The sequence below is a fragment of the Centrocercus urophasianus genome, unplaced genomic scaffold, assembly GCF_019232065.1.
Source record: "Centrocercus urophasianus isolate 14NV4802_14NV808 unplaced genomic scaffold, USGS_Curo_1.0 seq_12, whole genome shotgun sequence".
NCBI lineage: Eukaryota > Metazoa > Chordata > Aves > Galliformes > Phasianidae > Centrocercus > Centrocercus urophasianus.
Window position 1 is genome coordinate 42263132 of NW_024884364.1, and position 17238 is coordinate 42280369.

The following is a 17238-nucleotide window of genomic DNA, read 5'->3' on the forward strand; positions in this document are numbered from 1 at the left end:
ACAGACAAGCTTCTTGCAAATTCACTAGGGATTCTCAGCAAACTGTACAAAGTATTTCTGCTCTCAGTAAACCACGCGATGGCAGCACATGTTGAAAAAGCAAGAGCATCTATTCACAAGATCAAGGAAAAAGGTAGAAAGAACAATTTCCAGCAGCACTAGTTTTGTTAGGGATCATGTATGATTCAGAAGGATGCAAAACAAATTTTTAAAAGTTGAGGAGCATGTTACAAGATCCAATCCAGAACCACTGTCCAAAGAAATTCATCTTCCTATACTCAGGAAACAAAACTAATCTAGATCACTTCAGATAGACTTTTTCCTGACCTATGTTAAACAAGTTCACATAATAGGGATTCTACAGACACCCAGAATAGTATGTCAATATTAAAAAGTGTTCTACAAAAGACAGTATTTCCACTGCTTGCTGCCCATTCTCAAACCCAGCTCCATCAGATAAATCTGGATAATCCTGCTCTGGTTGCTGGGACCAAGCCACAAGAGACAGTGGTGGGAAAGGATGCCCACCTTGGCTCTGGCTTATGCTTTTGCCTGAGCTAAGCTACAGCTGTGCCTGCCCACATCTTTTGCCACTCCTGACACCCAGCCTGGAAGTATAAGGCCCTGTCTGGCACTATCAGCAACCCACTCCAGCCCTGCTTGCCCCATCAGGAGCCGTGGGACTGGACCTTGTAGGTAAAGTTCATGCTCTGGACTGGCCTGCTGCCACCCTTGGCTCCCTAGTTCTTCCACAGCAGAACGCTCTTGCCTTCTGTTTGCATTTTCCTCCCACCAATTCATGCAAATGTTGCAGAAAACAATAAAAGAAGTAATTCTTGCCCAAGTAACAACACTGAAGGTCAAGCTTCACATGAGAAAAATCAGTGTCTGTAATTGTGCTATGAAACAGTTTCAAAATATTCGGGGAAAAACATACACAAGAATTCATACTCCAGACTACTTATTCACAGCAGCATAGCAAAGCATAATTTATTGTCTTTAGCAACCCAGACAAATGTGGAAGTCTATATATATGAACTTACCGCTTTACCCTTTTCAGATTGCCATGAAAAAATTCTTTCATTCTTTCTTCTACTTTGTTTAGAAGCTGAAAAAACAGCAAACAAAAGAGGTGGAAATTATAGAAGGGATCACTTGATGTATAACATCTTTTAAATTAGACTAGTTAGAAGGCAATAATAAGAAGCATCAGTAGTGAAAGACTTGCAACATAACATTAGAAGTCCATGAATAATTATCTGCCCTGGCTACATTAGTAGCAAGCAAACACATACTGCTAACAGCTGTCACTGCATTTAACTGTCTGGGTTAATGGCCACAACACCCAACTTAAAGAGGGAGCAGAAGAATCCTGGAAAGTTTTAGTCCCCCCCAAAATCCCAACTCTGAATTTCACATCAGAGAAGCAGCAACTATTCTTCTTCCTGGGAAAGAAAAGTTTTAGAACAAAGGTTCTCCATCTCCCATATCAGAGAAGAAAATGATACTCTAGTACACCGTGTGGTGGGTTGAACATCCCTTCTCTCTCTGCCCTGTGTATAGGAAGGCTAAAACAAGGCTGCAACATTTTTGAAACTTGTATAGCAAAGAATGTGAAGCCCACTACATCCATGCAAGTATGTGTGCATTTGTACACAAATGTGATTACAACAGCCACTACTACTCCACATCTGTGAGCACTAAGATAGAATGAACACAGTTATTTAAAAATATTTTACCAAGTTATGCTTTAATAGATGTGAAGAAAAGAAGGGGTTCCCCATGCAGTTTGCTAAGCATAAGAAAAGCATCCCTACTACCTGATCAGTTTCCTCTCTTCCTTTTGTATGATCATTGTAGCTCTGCAGGTCCACCAACACTAATCCATGAGGGTGAATTCTCAAATTGGCAAAACTACAAAATAAAGAAAGACAGTGATGACGGCTTTGTTAATAAAAATGAGAGGAAAGAAAGCCTGAAATTCATAGGTAAATTCAGAATGGCCAGTTCCTTTTTTTTTTTTTTTTTTTTTTTTTTTTTTTTTTGCTTTTTCCAGGAGCCTGTCAGTTGCTGATAGTTCCAGATCCATTATTCCTCAAGAAGTCACTCAGCAGTAAATGGAAAGCTGCAATGGCATGCCAAACACTGCATAACTAATAAAACCAGCAGGCAGCAAGTTAATGAAGATGTTTAAGCCAGAGCCACCATTTTACTTGGGGAAGTACACTGTCTACTCTCAGCTGTTCAGCCCTCAGTAAGGCCTGCTTGGATAGGTGGGGCTTTCTTTATAATGAAATCAAGCCTGAAGAACACAATGAGATGTTTCTTCTCCTCCTACTTCTTACTTTTTGCCTTTTTCTTTTTTCTAAATGTATGGTAATTTCTCAAAGAGACAATGTTCAGATTCAAGCTGTATAAAAATTTACACATTGGAAAAAATAAACATTTACACACAATGAACTAGAAATTGCAGCAGCAAAACCTCGGTGATGAATGCAAATGCAAGAGTATGCTGTACACATTATTACAGCAACCAAGAACAAGGCTTCATAAGAGCAGGGAGAACAAATGGAGGAGGACTTTCAGCTTGTAACAAACAGAAGATAAGCACTATGGAGAAGGACACACAAACAACACACACACACACAAAAAAAAAAAAAAAAAAAAAGAGAGAGAAGCAAATGCTACACCCTTCCTGTACTGGGGAGGGAAGAAGACAAAAAGAATGGAATGGCTACTACAAGGAAATCATGTGCCACACACTTCTTAGAAAAAATGACCCTGAGAAGCATCTGATTTTCCTCAAGACTTCATGAATAGGTCTTGCCTAAAGAAAGATGTTTTTATACAGCACATCTGCCCAATTATCTGCACCTTTGCACCAAATTAATGATCTTCCCTACATTTCACCGATTGTCCACTAGATGTCTTCCCTACAAGTATTTTAAATTAGAGACTAGAAAACGCATACACTACAATGATCACTAAACTAAATCAGTGAAAAGCCATTAAGTATGTACTCTCCTGACACAGTCACCAGGAAATTATGCCTGCATAAATGATCCCAGTTGGTCCTGATGAAAGGATGTACAGAAAGTAACCACGGAATAACACATCATCTTGTTCTTCATGTTTTTTTTTTTTTTCTACAGTTTGACAAAACTGCATCTAATTGAAAGTGTGGATTTAAGAAAGGAGTGTCACGTTCCTCTGTGTAGAAAAAATGGCACCCATTGACATTCATCAACACTTGCTGAACACTGATGGAGATAAAACAGTGGATGCGAGCACAGTGAGGTGGTGGGTGGTGTGAGCAGAGTGAGGTAGTGATACTGCAAAGCCACCATTCACTGTGTCCAACAGTGAATTATTCTCACTAGGACAACAGAGTACTGACACCTCACGGGGACGCCTCTTCCAAGTTAGATGACAGATTGGAGTAGTGCAGTGGGCCAGTAATTCACATACTGAGGGTCCAGCTGGTAATACCTGCTCTCAAACAGAAAACATATGTTAAACTGAAAAAACTTTCAAAGAAATTGCTGAGAAGGACATCAGGGTTCCAGCTGATGAAAAACTTAACATGATTAGCAGAGTGCACTTTCAGCCCAGAAGGCCAATGATATGTTGGGCTCCATCAGGCAAGGGGTGAGCAGTAGGACAAAGGAGGTGATTGTCTCTCACTATTCTGCCCATCTGAAGCCTCTGCTGGACTACTGCATCCATGTCTGGAGCCCCCAGTGTAGGAAAGATGTGGAGCTTTTGGAGAGGGTCCAGAGGAGGGTCACCAAGATGATCCAAGGGCTATAGCAAGACCGAGACTGAACTCACAGACTAAGGTGAAACAAGGATATAGCAAAGGGTACTTTGCTTCTGCTTTCCTTCACTTGTCTAATGACCACATGTGAACAAAGGTTTTCAGCAGCAGCTCTTATGATAACAGTAGAGGACAGGGTGTTATGGAACAACAATAATACAGTTTCAGTATCATATCTCTGAAATTACAGCAAAGATTACTTTACAATCTGACAAAATAGCTCCAAAAATTAAGGTTTTATCACAAGAATCCTCTTTCCTTCCTGTCTTACAGAAAAAAAAAAAAATCCTAGTTTTCAAAGCTTGCTAGCACTTCCATAAAATGAACGAGGAAAAAACTCAAAAATAAGGATCCTCTCCTTTCCATTAGGGCACAAAACATACGAAATGCAGCCCTTGTTATAACAAGGTCCTAGCATCCCACCTGCACATATCTTGTACAGCAGTACCCAGGCTTTTTGTCCTTGCAAGGAAATGGGTTATGATCACAGAAATACTTTTATTGAGCCTTCCAAATACTGCCTCTTGTCTGAGTTTTATTTTTCAGAACAGGGAACATCAGATGTTAAGAAATAATTGTTTGAAACCAGAAAAGGTTTTGGATGAACAACTGAACTTAAAAAGAACCAGCAGGAGAGATCAACATATCCTAAACCAATATGTTTACCCTGCCTCAGTGACGTGATTGAAGAATAAGAAATACTGCAATCCTGCATATTCAACCTTATTTTTTTTTTCCCTACAGATAAAAACTGGATAGACAGACAGCAGCCCTCTTCACTCCATCAAAGCTTTAATCTGCTGAATGACTAACCTTGAGCCTGGACATAATAGTAAAGTATATGAAGAATACCTTCCCAAAGAAATTGCCACCTGTCAAATTACCCATGAGGGGAGGAACAAGAACTTACTTATAATAGAAAATCCCAAAATATATCATCAACAGCAAAAATACTATCAAGACAACAACACACAGGAGAACACTTTTTTAAAATACTACTTATCTTAACTACAAATTACTTTAGAAACATTAATGAATTAAGCAACCACCGTCTTTTTCACTGCATGATTGTTTCTGTTCTCTTTCTTTCTTTTTTAAACAAAGGAAGGAAATTAAAACAATGAAAACTATCATAGTTCTGAAGTGTTGCCGATTCCTAGCAGTTGCTTCCAACTGTTCTTCAGTCCATTTTCACACCCTAGGTAACTGAATAAAAAGCAACATTCTCATCTGGCACAGAGTTGAGAAATGCCCATCTTGCTCCTTTAAACGGTGCTGACTGCCACAGTAGTTAGCTAAACAATATGGTCAGGAAAAAGCATAGAAATACCTAACCCTCCCTTCTCAGTGTTAACATATTCATCACAATCGTCTCAGTGACAAACAAAGCTTCAACTGGTTAAATCTTGCACTGTTGTGACAATGAACTCAAATACCCCGAGGATTACCTTTCTCCAAAAAAGAACTCAGAACAGAGAAGCTTAAGATGGATGCATGAATAGGGGAAAGTCACCGCCTTTGTAAAAGAGAGTCTTGTAGAAACACTGGCTCAGAATTACAGGTTTTGTGGGCTTTTAAAAGAGCTTTCAGGTGCAAAGGGACAAAAAGAGGGATCAGGGAAGTATTTGAGTAGATGATGTGGGTAAGGAAGACTAAAGGACAAGAAACACTACAGCTGTGAGTACTATTCTGAGTGTGTGTACAAGTAGTGATGATATCAAAATACAGTATTGGCTCTTCAATGATCTTCTTACCCTGGTTTTATTTTATTATTATTTTTACATCTTAAGAAGTAACGGGCCAACGGGCCATATGAAGTACCATATATACTCAGCAAGATAAAGACTTCACATTCATATCTTGAAAAAAACTTTCTAGTCTAAACCAGAGTGACACGTCAGTGAAAGACACTTAAATGAAATCAAGCTAATTACAGGGCTCCCAAAAATATGCAGTTTCTACAAGCAGTGCAAAAATACACCTCAGGAAAACAAAACTGCTGAGATCCCAAAACCTCCCAGAACTGTAGCTGGCACATTACTATTTCCCAGTGCAGCATTTCCTTAAAGTGCTGGCCAAGAACAGAAAAACATTCACATCACTGTAAACACTGACCTGACTGGTTAAAGAGAACGATTTCCTGAACAACTCCAGAGTGTGAATGGGTATTTCACTCACCGTTTCATCTGACAAACCGATTAGTAAAATGCTTTCAAATGAGCTTCCCTCAATTAGTTTATTTTGAGGTTTGTTATGCCCTGCCCTCTGGCTAAGAGTAACTCACAATGCCTACGGACCAGGTAGGACTGACTCTGGCTTGCTAAACTTCAACGAAGGAGGTTCTGTTGCTTCAGTGATGCCAATAGGAAAGCAAGGCATAATCCTCAAATAAGCTCTAATTCATTTAACAGTAGTAGCCCTTCATGGAGCTGTTCACACAGTATTTTGTCAGAGACAAAGTTTTGCCAACAGCAGTGCCTGCATCTCAACAATCTGTAACAGGGCATGGTGCATGCTATCAGCACAGGTTTTGAACTGTAGGCATTCCTGAACAAAATAGTACTATCCAATATCAAACATACACTTTTGTTGGGGTTAATACCCAGCTTACATTGGTTGCACATTTGACTTGCTCAGTCATCTATGGATGATTAGAAAATTCATGTGCATGCACACCCTCGCATCACTTCCTCACAGTATGGTCATGCATCTTTCATGCTTGAGCAAGCTAGTCAGCTCCCTGCCACTTGCCAGGGAAATTTTGTACCCTGCATCCTTACAGGAAGTCATATGCAAAAACCGCAGCTTCAGTCACATTATCTGCCCTTCATCAGTTTTTATTCTGCTTTTCCACTATATACTACTTAATTTCAAGAAGGCCCTCACTTTGAAGGGAAAGAAGTCTGCATTCCCATGCTACTTTCACACTAATTGTATCAGACAGCATTTTTCTATTTTAGTTCATTTTGAGTAGCATTAAAAACTTGCAATATTTTGAAGTGTTCAAAATGCAGACAAAATTGCTAGCATTAAAATAAAGCCCATGTGGTTGCCATCAAATCCTTTGCATGTATAACCATTTCATTTTGCCATTCATGAATTATTTGCTTCGGCTCTGCTGTTTTTTTTTTTTTTTTTTTTTTTTTTTTTTTTTTTTTTTTTTTGACCTGTCCAGCCTCCTGTTGTTTACAACAGGTTTGTTTCAGCTAACTGAAAGTATATCACAGTACGTTAATGGAAAACATGCTGTTTAAGGCTGTCTCAGATGAAGTATATACAACTTCTGTGAGGGATCTAAAATACCACAACTCAAGGAAAACAAAATGCTGAGGACCCTGGACTTACAGAAACTTCTGCTGTACTCAAGTCAGTGTTTATTCAGTGTGGTTGGCAAAGCACAGAAAAATGTATTTCACTCACACTACTAAAGACAATGAGTTGAATAGCCGAAGACAGTAATTTCAGACTGCAGTTATAAGAAAGCAATAACCATTATTTATTGATTTATAAATAGAATTGCACTAAGAATCACTTGAAATGTGAACAGTCTCTTCTTAATATTTAACTCTTCCATCGTGGCATTCTTCCTTCTTTCATTTTACTGTACTTATGCTGACCTCCTGAACTGCTCCTCTTAGAAGAGCAGCATCCGTGCCATATTAGAATTTTCATTTGAGCATTTATTTAATAATTACAGGGTTGAGCAGCTTCACTTGCCAGTGTAACTCTGAGCTGACAACATTTGTATGCAGTTTAGCATTAACATCGCTACAGTGGTTTACATACAGATCAAGATCAAAAACATTGACAGTTAACCACATTTCTGTTACGGAATAGGGAGAAGGGACAAATGCTACATTTACTGCTAAAACCAATATGCTGAATTAAGTGGTAGAGCAAGTCGGCCCATGCAAATCAAGAATGACAAAAAGTAATGCTGTAGGAGAAAAACTTCTTACGTCTTACTTAAGGATGCTCTAAATATCAAGACGTTCAGGTCCCCATTTGTCTTCCAAAACATCAGTGTTCTCTGGTATTTCTCATAGTGAGTTGAAAAGATTAATGCTGCTAGTCAAAGAGATACCTGTTGTGTTACACTACTGAACAGAACCAATAATCAACTAGTTGCATTCAGCCTGGAAGGCTCAAGGAGATGAACTCTTCTGAGAATAGGTAGGCCCCATCCATGCTTACACTTAACTCCACTTCTCCTCTCCTTTTGAGTGAGGTTTCTCCTCCATCTCACTAACTGCCTCCTCAAAGCATCCAAAGCACCAGAGGCACTACAAGTCACTGGGGAAGAATTTTGTTATCATAAGGCTGACTGCATGTACTGCATACCCTGGAGCAAGGCATGAGGGAGAAGTAAGGCTACTTGATACAACAACATGACAGCAAAAGCAGCTCAAACCACAAAGCTTCAGTGATGCTGTCTTTTGGGAGTAGTCTCTGAAATAAAGAACCCTGCCAGCTCTTTCACAGACAAACTATTGGTCTAACCCAAGAGAATAAATTCAGGCACATGCAGCTCATGGACATGGATGTCTGAGACACTGCACTACCACCCAACTCTGTTACTTAACACAGTAAACAATACCAAGATATTGTTTTGATATTTGATATTTGATTTTGATATTTGTTATTGAAAAACTAAGATACAGCATAACAGACCACTTTTTCCCCTGCTGGAAGGCCACTAGGCCCAGCACCCTATCCTTCATCTTATCACAGCAGTAGGAATACTGACAACTATCCTCCAGTGCAAAAATATTAGAAGATGTGTTTGGCAGCACAATTAAAAGCTGAATGACTGAACATGTACTGCTGCTGGCTGCACAGCTATCCATAGAGTGCTGAACAGGCTGGACATGTGGGCTTATAAAAATCTCAAAAATTCAACATGGAGAAGTGTAAAGTCCTGACCTGAGTAGGAATAACCTCAGACACCAGCACATACTGGGAGACACCCAAGTGCTCCTCAGAAAAGGACTTAGGAAGCATAATGGACAACCAATTTGAGTACACCCTTGCAGTCAGAAAGGGTAACAGTATCCTTGTCTGCAGTAGGGAAATCACCACCAGCAGTTCAAGAGCTTCAGTTCAAGTCCAAACTTCTCCCAATATTCCACTGTGACTGGTGAGGCAACACCTGCAGTGCAGGATCCAGCTCTTGGGCTCCTCAGTAGAAGACAATTACTGGAAAGAGCTTGACAGAGGGAACAAAGATGAAGAAATTGGAGTCTCTCTCCCACGAGAAGAAGTTGAGGGAGTTGGGACTGTTAATTCCAACAAAGAAAAGGCTTAGGGAGATCTCAATATCTATAAACACCTGAAGGGAGGGTGCAGTGAAGATGAAGCCCTGACCTTTACAGCAGTGCTCAGTGCCAGGAGAGGAGGCAACAGGCACAAACTGGACTACAGGAGGTTCCCTCTGAACACTAGGGAGCACTTCTGTGTTGTACAGGCACCACAGAGCACTGGCACAGGCTGCCGTGGAGTCTCCTGCTTGGAGATCAGCAGAAGCCACCTGGATGTGGTCCTGTGTACCCTGCACAAGCAGACAATGGACTAGTTCAACTGCTCTCATAACCATGTTAGAAGGTGGCACAATGTTCTCCACAGTATTCTGCATTGTTTTAGAGTAATTTCACACACAAAATGGGTGAAAGAAGTCTCCTCTACCTGCACCCTGTAACATCTAATAAAGGAAGAAAAATATTTCTAAGTGTAGACAGATGGGAAATAAAAAGGAAAATCCACTCACCTGCCATTTTTTTTGATGTAGGTTGCCAAATAGCCATGATCTTCCCAGTTATGAACTGTTTCTGTCATTCCCTGCTCTTGAAAAACGGGCTGTAGAGCTTTAAGAACGGCATTACAATCAGCTGCAAGGTAGAACAGACATGGAAATAATCATTGAGAATTTTCCAGTTAAATCAGGTTTTTTTGTTGTTGTTGTTTTGTTTCTTTTCTTTGTATTGACACTGGAAAGTTTTTGCTGGCAACACGGTACACAGCTACTCCCTTGAGCTCTGCCTGAGCAACTGCTTTCAAGTTCATAGTTGATCTCACAAAGACAGAGGAAAAACAGCACAAAACTACTATCATGCATTTCTCAATCCATACAGATATTTTCTAGTTCATGGAGATTCCACCAAAGTTTTTTTTTTTTTTTTTTTTTTTTTTTTAAAATCAGTCTTTATCCCTGCACAAAAAAAGTCTTAATCTACAATTCCCAGAATGAGTGGTTTTCCTATGTCTATTATTACTGGTCAACTCCTGTATGCTAAGGCAATCCAAGTCTTATTCATGTAATTAGTTTTATTACTTAAAAAGCCCAACAACAACCACAACAACCTCCACAACCCACAATCCCACAAATAAACAGCAGCACTGAGAAGAAGCCTGGTAGTTAACTTAGCCTGGCTTAAGGCAATAAAAGTAGATAGAGCAAGCTGTCCTACCTAAATAGTGATCATTTTCTCTTCCACTCCTTGAACCAACAGAAGCAAAGCAGAAAGATATTTTCAATGCACTACACAACTGACTCTCAGCACACAGTAATGTTAAATTAATGCTAATACAAATTAAAATAGAAGCAAAGATGCATTTGCTTCCACCTTGACATGTGTCAAAACATACAATTTCCTTCCTGAAGAGTGATTGATAAGATTTCTGAACGCATGTTATTCTGGGAACAGTAGGATGAGTATGACAAATTACAGAATTTACTTGATATTCAATGCCTGCTAAATTAAAGTATTTGAGATATGTCCTTTAAAGTGTATTTAGCTTACATCAGTGACTTAGAAGAGTTATAGAATGAAAAAAAAATCATGAAAAACATAATTCCACAACTCACACCAGCCTTCCACTTAGTAACTGGTTGACAGAATTGGTATTGTGAGGTGTTCTCACAGGAATGGTCAGGCTACTCTGACAGATTTGTCTCATCTAGCATAAGCAAGCAACCAAACAAACTGAAGTCAGATTACTGCAACCTACGCATCTGTTATCCATGAAGACTACACTGTTAATTCCATTTTTCATTGGACAGACAGAAACAGAGGCAAAAGCACCTTTAATTTTCCATTTGCATTCCATCCCACAAGCAGATTAAGAACCCAGGGAGAAATGTCATTTTCTCCAACACCTAGGGCAATACAGACTTATATGCACAATCTTCAAGACGCTATGAAAATAAATCCACTTGGAAGTAACTGAGGACTTTTTCACAAGCAAGCCAATGCTTTACACATATAAGTATTTCTTCAGTTAGAAGATGCTGATGTTAGAAGTAATGAGTTTGGTGCATGCATAAGATTTTTTTTTTTTTTTTAAATTTTTTTTTTTTTTTTTTTTTTTGGAAGTGCATAGGAATACTTGCTATAACTACTATTTAAGCACTCCATTCAAACAGATTTCCCAAAAACAAGCTGAGATCCACCAGCTGTTTGGAGTTGACTACAGAAGTTAATCAACGATCTGATAAAGCTACACCTATCAGAACTGAAACCAAGCTAGTGAGACTGTCACACCAGTAACTGTGTCAGTGAGAAGCCACAGACAGCTGCAGTGAGGGGAGTATAATCATTTTGCTTTATATGTGCAAAAGACTCAGCCATTATAGCCATACAAAATGCAAATATCACAAAGATCTAAAATAACTGAGAAATAACTGGCTTAGCTACTTGCAGACTGTTTATAACTCATTGCTTCTAGCCCTGACATTGTCCCACCCAGCCCCAATTAAAGAACTATTCTAAGACAGTTTGGTTTTATTCACAGCCCTCAACTGCATACACGCAGGCTGCTCAAAAAAACTAGCGCTTCCTATTTATTTCTATGAAAACTACAGATTCAAAGAGCACAACAGCACTGTTCAACAGATGGAATTCTCAGCTACAAAACACTTTTTTTCAACCTAGCCACCACCTTTTGCTATGCATTTTTGCCAGTGATGAACAAGAGCCTCCATGCTATGCTCGTAACAACCTGCAGCCACAGAGGTGACCTACTGTCCCACCTCATTGTGCTCACCTTCACTGATTGATCTCCATAAACATTCAGCAAGCATCGGTGAGTATCAATGGGTGCCATTTTTTTTCTGCACAGAGAAATTCAAAGACACACCTTTGCCTCCATTACACTTCTGTGAGACACCAATGTGTCAGATTGCTCCTCTGCTGCCTCACAGCCACAAAATGTAATGGGATACTGATGGGAAGGTTCAGTGCTTACAAGCCACAAACATTTGCTTCTGACATCACGGGCCAACGCCACACAATGAGAGGAATTACTTTTGGATACCTTGGAAACAAGTGTCACCTCCAAAAACCAACCAGCAATAGCTTCCAGCATGTTCCTGATATGCATGCATGTTTCAAGCAAATGAAGAAAACTATACCAAATAAATTGCACAAAGTTTGTCTCATCTAGCATAAGCAAGCAACCAGACAAACTGTAGTCAGATTACTGCAACCTATGCATCTGTTATCCATGAAGACTACACTGTTAATTCCATTTTTCATCAGACAGACAGAAACAGAGGCAAAAAGCACCTTTAACTTTCCATCTGCATTAAGTTTAGAGCAAGCCAATTCCCAATACCTTGCCAAGAACACTTACGAGAAGCAAGAAGGCCCTGCTTCTTACTGCTCATATTGCCTGACCTTTAATTTATATTCTGAGATATTTACCTCTTGTCTTTAATGTCTCACACATTAACTCCCCATTAATTGTTAATTCTAATTAACATAAAACAAGTATCATTAGAGAGCAACGAATAATTTAACTACTAGCACAACTGTAACCCTCTGTCAGTCAGTAAGCAGACCCATTGATGATTTGTATCCTCACTGAGGGAACATCTACAAGGTCTGCTATCATTATGAAGCTTTTTCTTCCCTACCCCACTGTGAAATGCACATGATTTGTACCATTACATTTTTGTACTTACTATTCAGCATCAGTCAGGTAAAAATCACAAGAACACAACAAGCAAAGTGTCTGTTAAATAACTGTGGTTCCAGCAATAATAGATGAGACAGTCAAGCCAACATATTTTAGAACATAACCACAAAAGAAACAATCATAATTAGAGTTCCTAAATTGATCCTAGTTTTTGCAGCTTTGCATTGGGAAGGAGATGTTTCTCTCCCCTTGATCTCTTTTTTTTTTTTTTCCTCCTTGTTCACCATTTGTTTTGCTTTCTGTACTCCTTTATCATTTACAAAATCCATGTTCTTTAATGTTGTTCTGGTATGACACAGACAGTAACTTCAATATCACGCCATACCCTTCCAGGTCAGCAAATTAGCATGAAACCTCACATAGAACTAGTATGTAACTGACTCCTACACCACTTCACTTCTGCAACTCCTGCAAGACACTTAATACGCTGAAAAAGAGATCCTCTAGAAGAACTTGTGTTCAAACCCCATTCATCTTTCAGCAACCCCAAGGATTCCTGTTGGACATGCTTTGGCAGAGACCACAAAATAAGTCATCACATTTTTCTGCTCTATGAAGATTCTAATCCCTCACAAGCTGCTCATCATTCTACAGCAGATTTCTTTGCTAAGCAGCCAGGCATAACTTCTTCCTATTATGCGATTAACTTCATGAAGTTAAAACATGCTCTTTCATCAGGTCTCCTTTTGGTTGTACCACACAAGGTTTGCCTCGGAGGGCTCATTAATTAATCCACCAAAGTTGGGAGACTCCTTTTAAGGCATCAGCGGTTGTTTGAAGGCATCACAAAGCTTCAGGAATCTCAAGATCTCTCTCCCACTTGCCACCACCTCACTCCAAACTGAGATATGCTCTAACAAGTGTTAAATGAAAAAAGGACAATGGTGATAAAACCACTAGGAAGAGACTAAATTAACATCTCAATGCCGATTCCAAGTAGGTTGCCTTTTTTGCAAATGTGCGTACTACTCAGCAACAAAGGAGGCAAATTCAGGTTACCAAGTATGAAATACTGTTTTAAATAGTTGATATTTGCCAGAAGGAATGAAAAGACCCAGTATTTCAACTCTACAGAACAGAAACAAGAATACTGCATAGAAGATCTGGGAGATGCATAGTTCTCAGAAGAGTTAGTGACCAGTCAGTTAAAGCCAGATGGTTTTGGCAACACAACACACTTCAAGAGATTTTGGAACAATCACAGACATTCCTCTGGAGTTGTATCAGACAGGAATTAACAGTCATCTGCAAACATGAGGGCAGCTCAAAGGCCCCACAAACTGTAAGCATCCAGGCTGTCCCTCATGTGTAATGCCAGCCAGTTTCAAGCAGATACTCTAACACCAATCTCTGTGATCTGCTATAGGACCAGACTAGTTAAAAAAAAATATTATGTTTTAAGATCTCCTCATACCAGAGGACTTGAAGTCTTCACAAGTTATGGGAACAGATTATATCTTGTTTAAGAATATTCACCTCATAATCCTGATTTTGAACCCTTTCCTGTAGGGAACAACATAACATCAGTGAAACAATAAATCATGTTAAAGCACTCTCACATGCTTCTGTATTTTTCCCTTGGTAGCTAAACTCTCAACAGAGAGGTGAAAAGAAATCAAATGAAATGAAATGCAATGCCTTAATTAAGAGTGCACTGAGAGTTAGCATACTATTAGCATATGCTGCATGTTCTACATAAGACAGCAGCCTCAATGGTTGGCACCTTGCTACTGTTCAGAGCCATGCAAACTCATCATTTGATATATTACATCATCGCACTGTGCAAGCCTGAAGTCCACATGTGGGCACTCTACCTGAAAATTCCAGCTCTATAAAAAATTTCACTGGCCAAGCCAATGAACAGAAGCAAGGTAGGAGAATGACGAGTACAGCACTGAGAGAAGCGTGCAGCTTTTAGCCTGGTCAGGTCCCAACATCAGCTGAAGAGGACAGCAGCAGCAAACCAGCCAAGTGCACCTCAGAGGAGCAAGGCCACCACCACTCACTGGAAGCCCAGGCACCAGGTTTAGAAGTTCTTCTCATTCCCATACAGGATCCAAGGCATTTTTTTCAATGCCAATTGTACCTCAGTTATGTTCCTTCATTCAAAGTTGAGTACAGAACTCAAAGAATTAAAGGGTAACTACAGCAAACAAAATACTCAGGTTCTAAAATCCAGAACTCACAAGGAACTTTAGGTTCCAGTGCTTGTATTTCAAAAGGCCATGGATTTGCTTTAGACCAAAACACAGAAATAAAACTTGTCAGTGACAACCCTTCCCTTATTTCTCATCCTAGCCTCACACTACCAGGGCTCCTCCACCCTCAGCATGAGAATACAGAGCAGTATGTTACTTGCAGACAGCTAGTTATTAGTCACCATCCTTTGGTAGGGTATTTTTTCTTTAAATGTTTCACACTAATGAAACACACTATCCAGCGAAAGCTTTAGCTAGAGCTCAAATTAACAGCAGTTGCCTAAAGTATTCCTTTATGTCCTCATTCTTGAGATTAAAAACACTTTAACAGATACAAATGAAAAGCAATGTGCTTTACCAACAAGCATGTCTGGGAGTCCCCTGTCAGGAACACCTTCACAGGAAAAATCCTTTGTTTCACATTTGCCAGCTTTGTGAGAGCAGAGCACACCAGGTAGCAGAAAGCTAGATTACAATCACCCTTTTCAATTAATTTGCACCTGTGGGAATCAACCACACCATAAGAATTTATACACAGAAGTCAACAAAGTCATGCACAGCACTGGATAAGGTTTTAAAAAGGCAATTAGATGTAAGCAGTCATCTGCTATTCACACTTCTACAAAAGAAAGATCAGTTTCAGCTTTCTCTATGCACTTGTTTGATTTCATTATTCTGCAGTACAGTAGGTTAAGAATAGAAGGTGGCTTTTTCCTAGCGAATTTTCATGGATCCTGTGCCCCACAACACAACCCCGAGTGCTTCATGCTACAAATAGTGACTACAGGCAAGTCAAGCTATACTGTGCTACAAAGCAATGCATGAACTTGCCAGTACCTCAGTAAGGACCACAGTTGATATAAAATCACGTGCATCCAAGTGTCCCTTTGGGAATTGTTCATGAAGTCTATCAGAAATAAAGAGAAGCTCTTAAAGTACTGAAGGCTCCTAGCAAAATTCGCCCCTTACCCTTCCTCACAAGATATCATTCCATCAGTTCAGATTGCCAAGAGAAATACACGCAAACCCCTTCCATGAGATTCTAAATCTCCCTGTGAGATACCAGAAGCTTTTAATGCCATTTGTTGATTTTTCCTGGATCACATTTTTCTCCCTCTTTACTTAGCTGAACATATTCCTCCTGCAATACTCAACTCTCCTTTCTGCTAGATTTCTGTAGAAGTTAAAAGCAAGCTCTCTCTTCCTTTGCCACATACAATCCACAGTCACTTGACACCTTTTCCCTAAAGCATCCTATTGATTAGGGGCTCAACTCTAGATGTTCTCCTCCTGTTGACGAATGCCAACCTAGGACTGCAGTGCCAAACAGAGCACTCCTATTTTTCCTCATTTCTATGTTCTTGCCTGTTCCATTACATTAGCAGTGTCATCTCATGCTCCAGATACATATTTTAAGAGGCAATGCAAAAAGGAGCAAGCAGGAAGGGTGAATTAGTACCTATCTAGTGATGTAACCACAAACCCTTGGGGCAAGACTGTATGTCACTTGAGGTCTGACTTTTCCACCAAAAACCAAACCCACAGTTGTGCATGCACCCCCCCATGGCACAGCCAGTCCAGCTAGTTACCTGAGAACTGAATAAAAGAATCTCAATTAAATGAATCCAAAGCTCTTGGATGTGGAATAACTTAATTCAATTACACTGAAGAGTAGCAGTAATTCCAGAGAACTCTCACATCCACATTACAGCATCTTAATGCTATTCAAGTAAGTCTATGCAGCCTTTTAGCTTGTAACAAAGTCAGATTTAATGTATCCTTACATTCTTCTGTCAGCAGCTGCTTATGGAGCAACTGTTTGTACAAAACTACTTGCCAGTGACCTACCTAGCTATAAACAAATCTGAGACAGTCAAAGGTCAGAACTCCACTAGAAGCTCTTGCCAGTGCCATAGTGACACGAGAGGGAGACGAGGGAAGCGTTCTACATACACACTATCAGTTCTTCTGTAATAATCTGATCACAGCAATGACAGAACACTTTAATGCAAAGCTAGTCACTAAAACAGTATGCTAACCGAATTCATTTTTGTGTTTGAATAAGCAAGCACCTGGATACATGAGGTTACTAGCTGTATAGGCAAATCTCTTCAAGCACAAAGAGTCAGTTGCTGCAAGATGCATACTGAAACAACCAAAATAAAATACTCGCTATCAACTTAGAGCTGGCTCACACTTGATGACTAATTTAAAATTAGCTGTAGACAGGAGCACTTTTATTTATTTATT

General features: G+C 39.6%; 1 protein-coding gene across 1 annotated transcript in view; it reads right to left on the reverse strand.

The window, feature by feature from the left end:
- The window catches only part of SMS (spermine synthase), a 45210-nt gene that overhangs the window by 19963 nt on the left and 8009 nt on the right, over positions 1-17238 (reverse strand). The window contains exons 2-4 of the mRNA XM_042810165.1: positions 9582-9702; positions 1821-1914; positions 1044-1108 (exon numbers count right to left, since the gene is read on the reverse strand). Coding sequence (XP_042666099.1) covers positions 1044-1108; positions 1821-1914; positions 9582-9702 — 280 coding nt within the window. The remainder of the gene's footprint in view (positions 1-1043; positions 1109-1820; positions 1915-9581; positions 9703-17238) is intronic.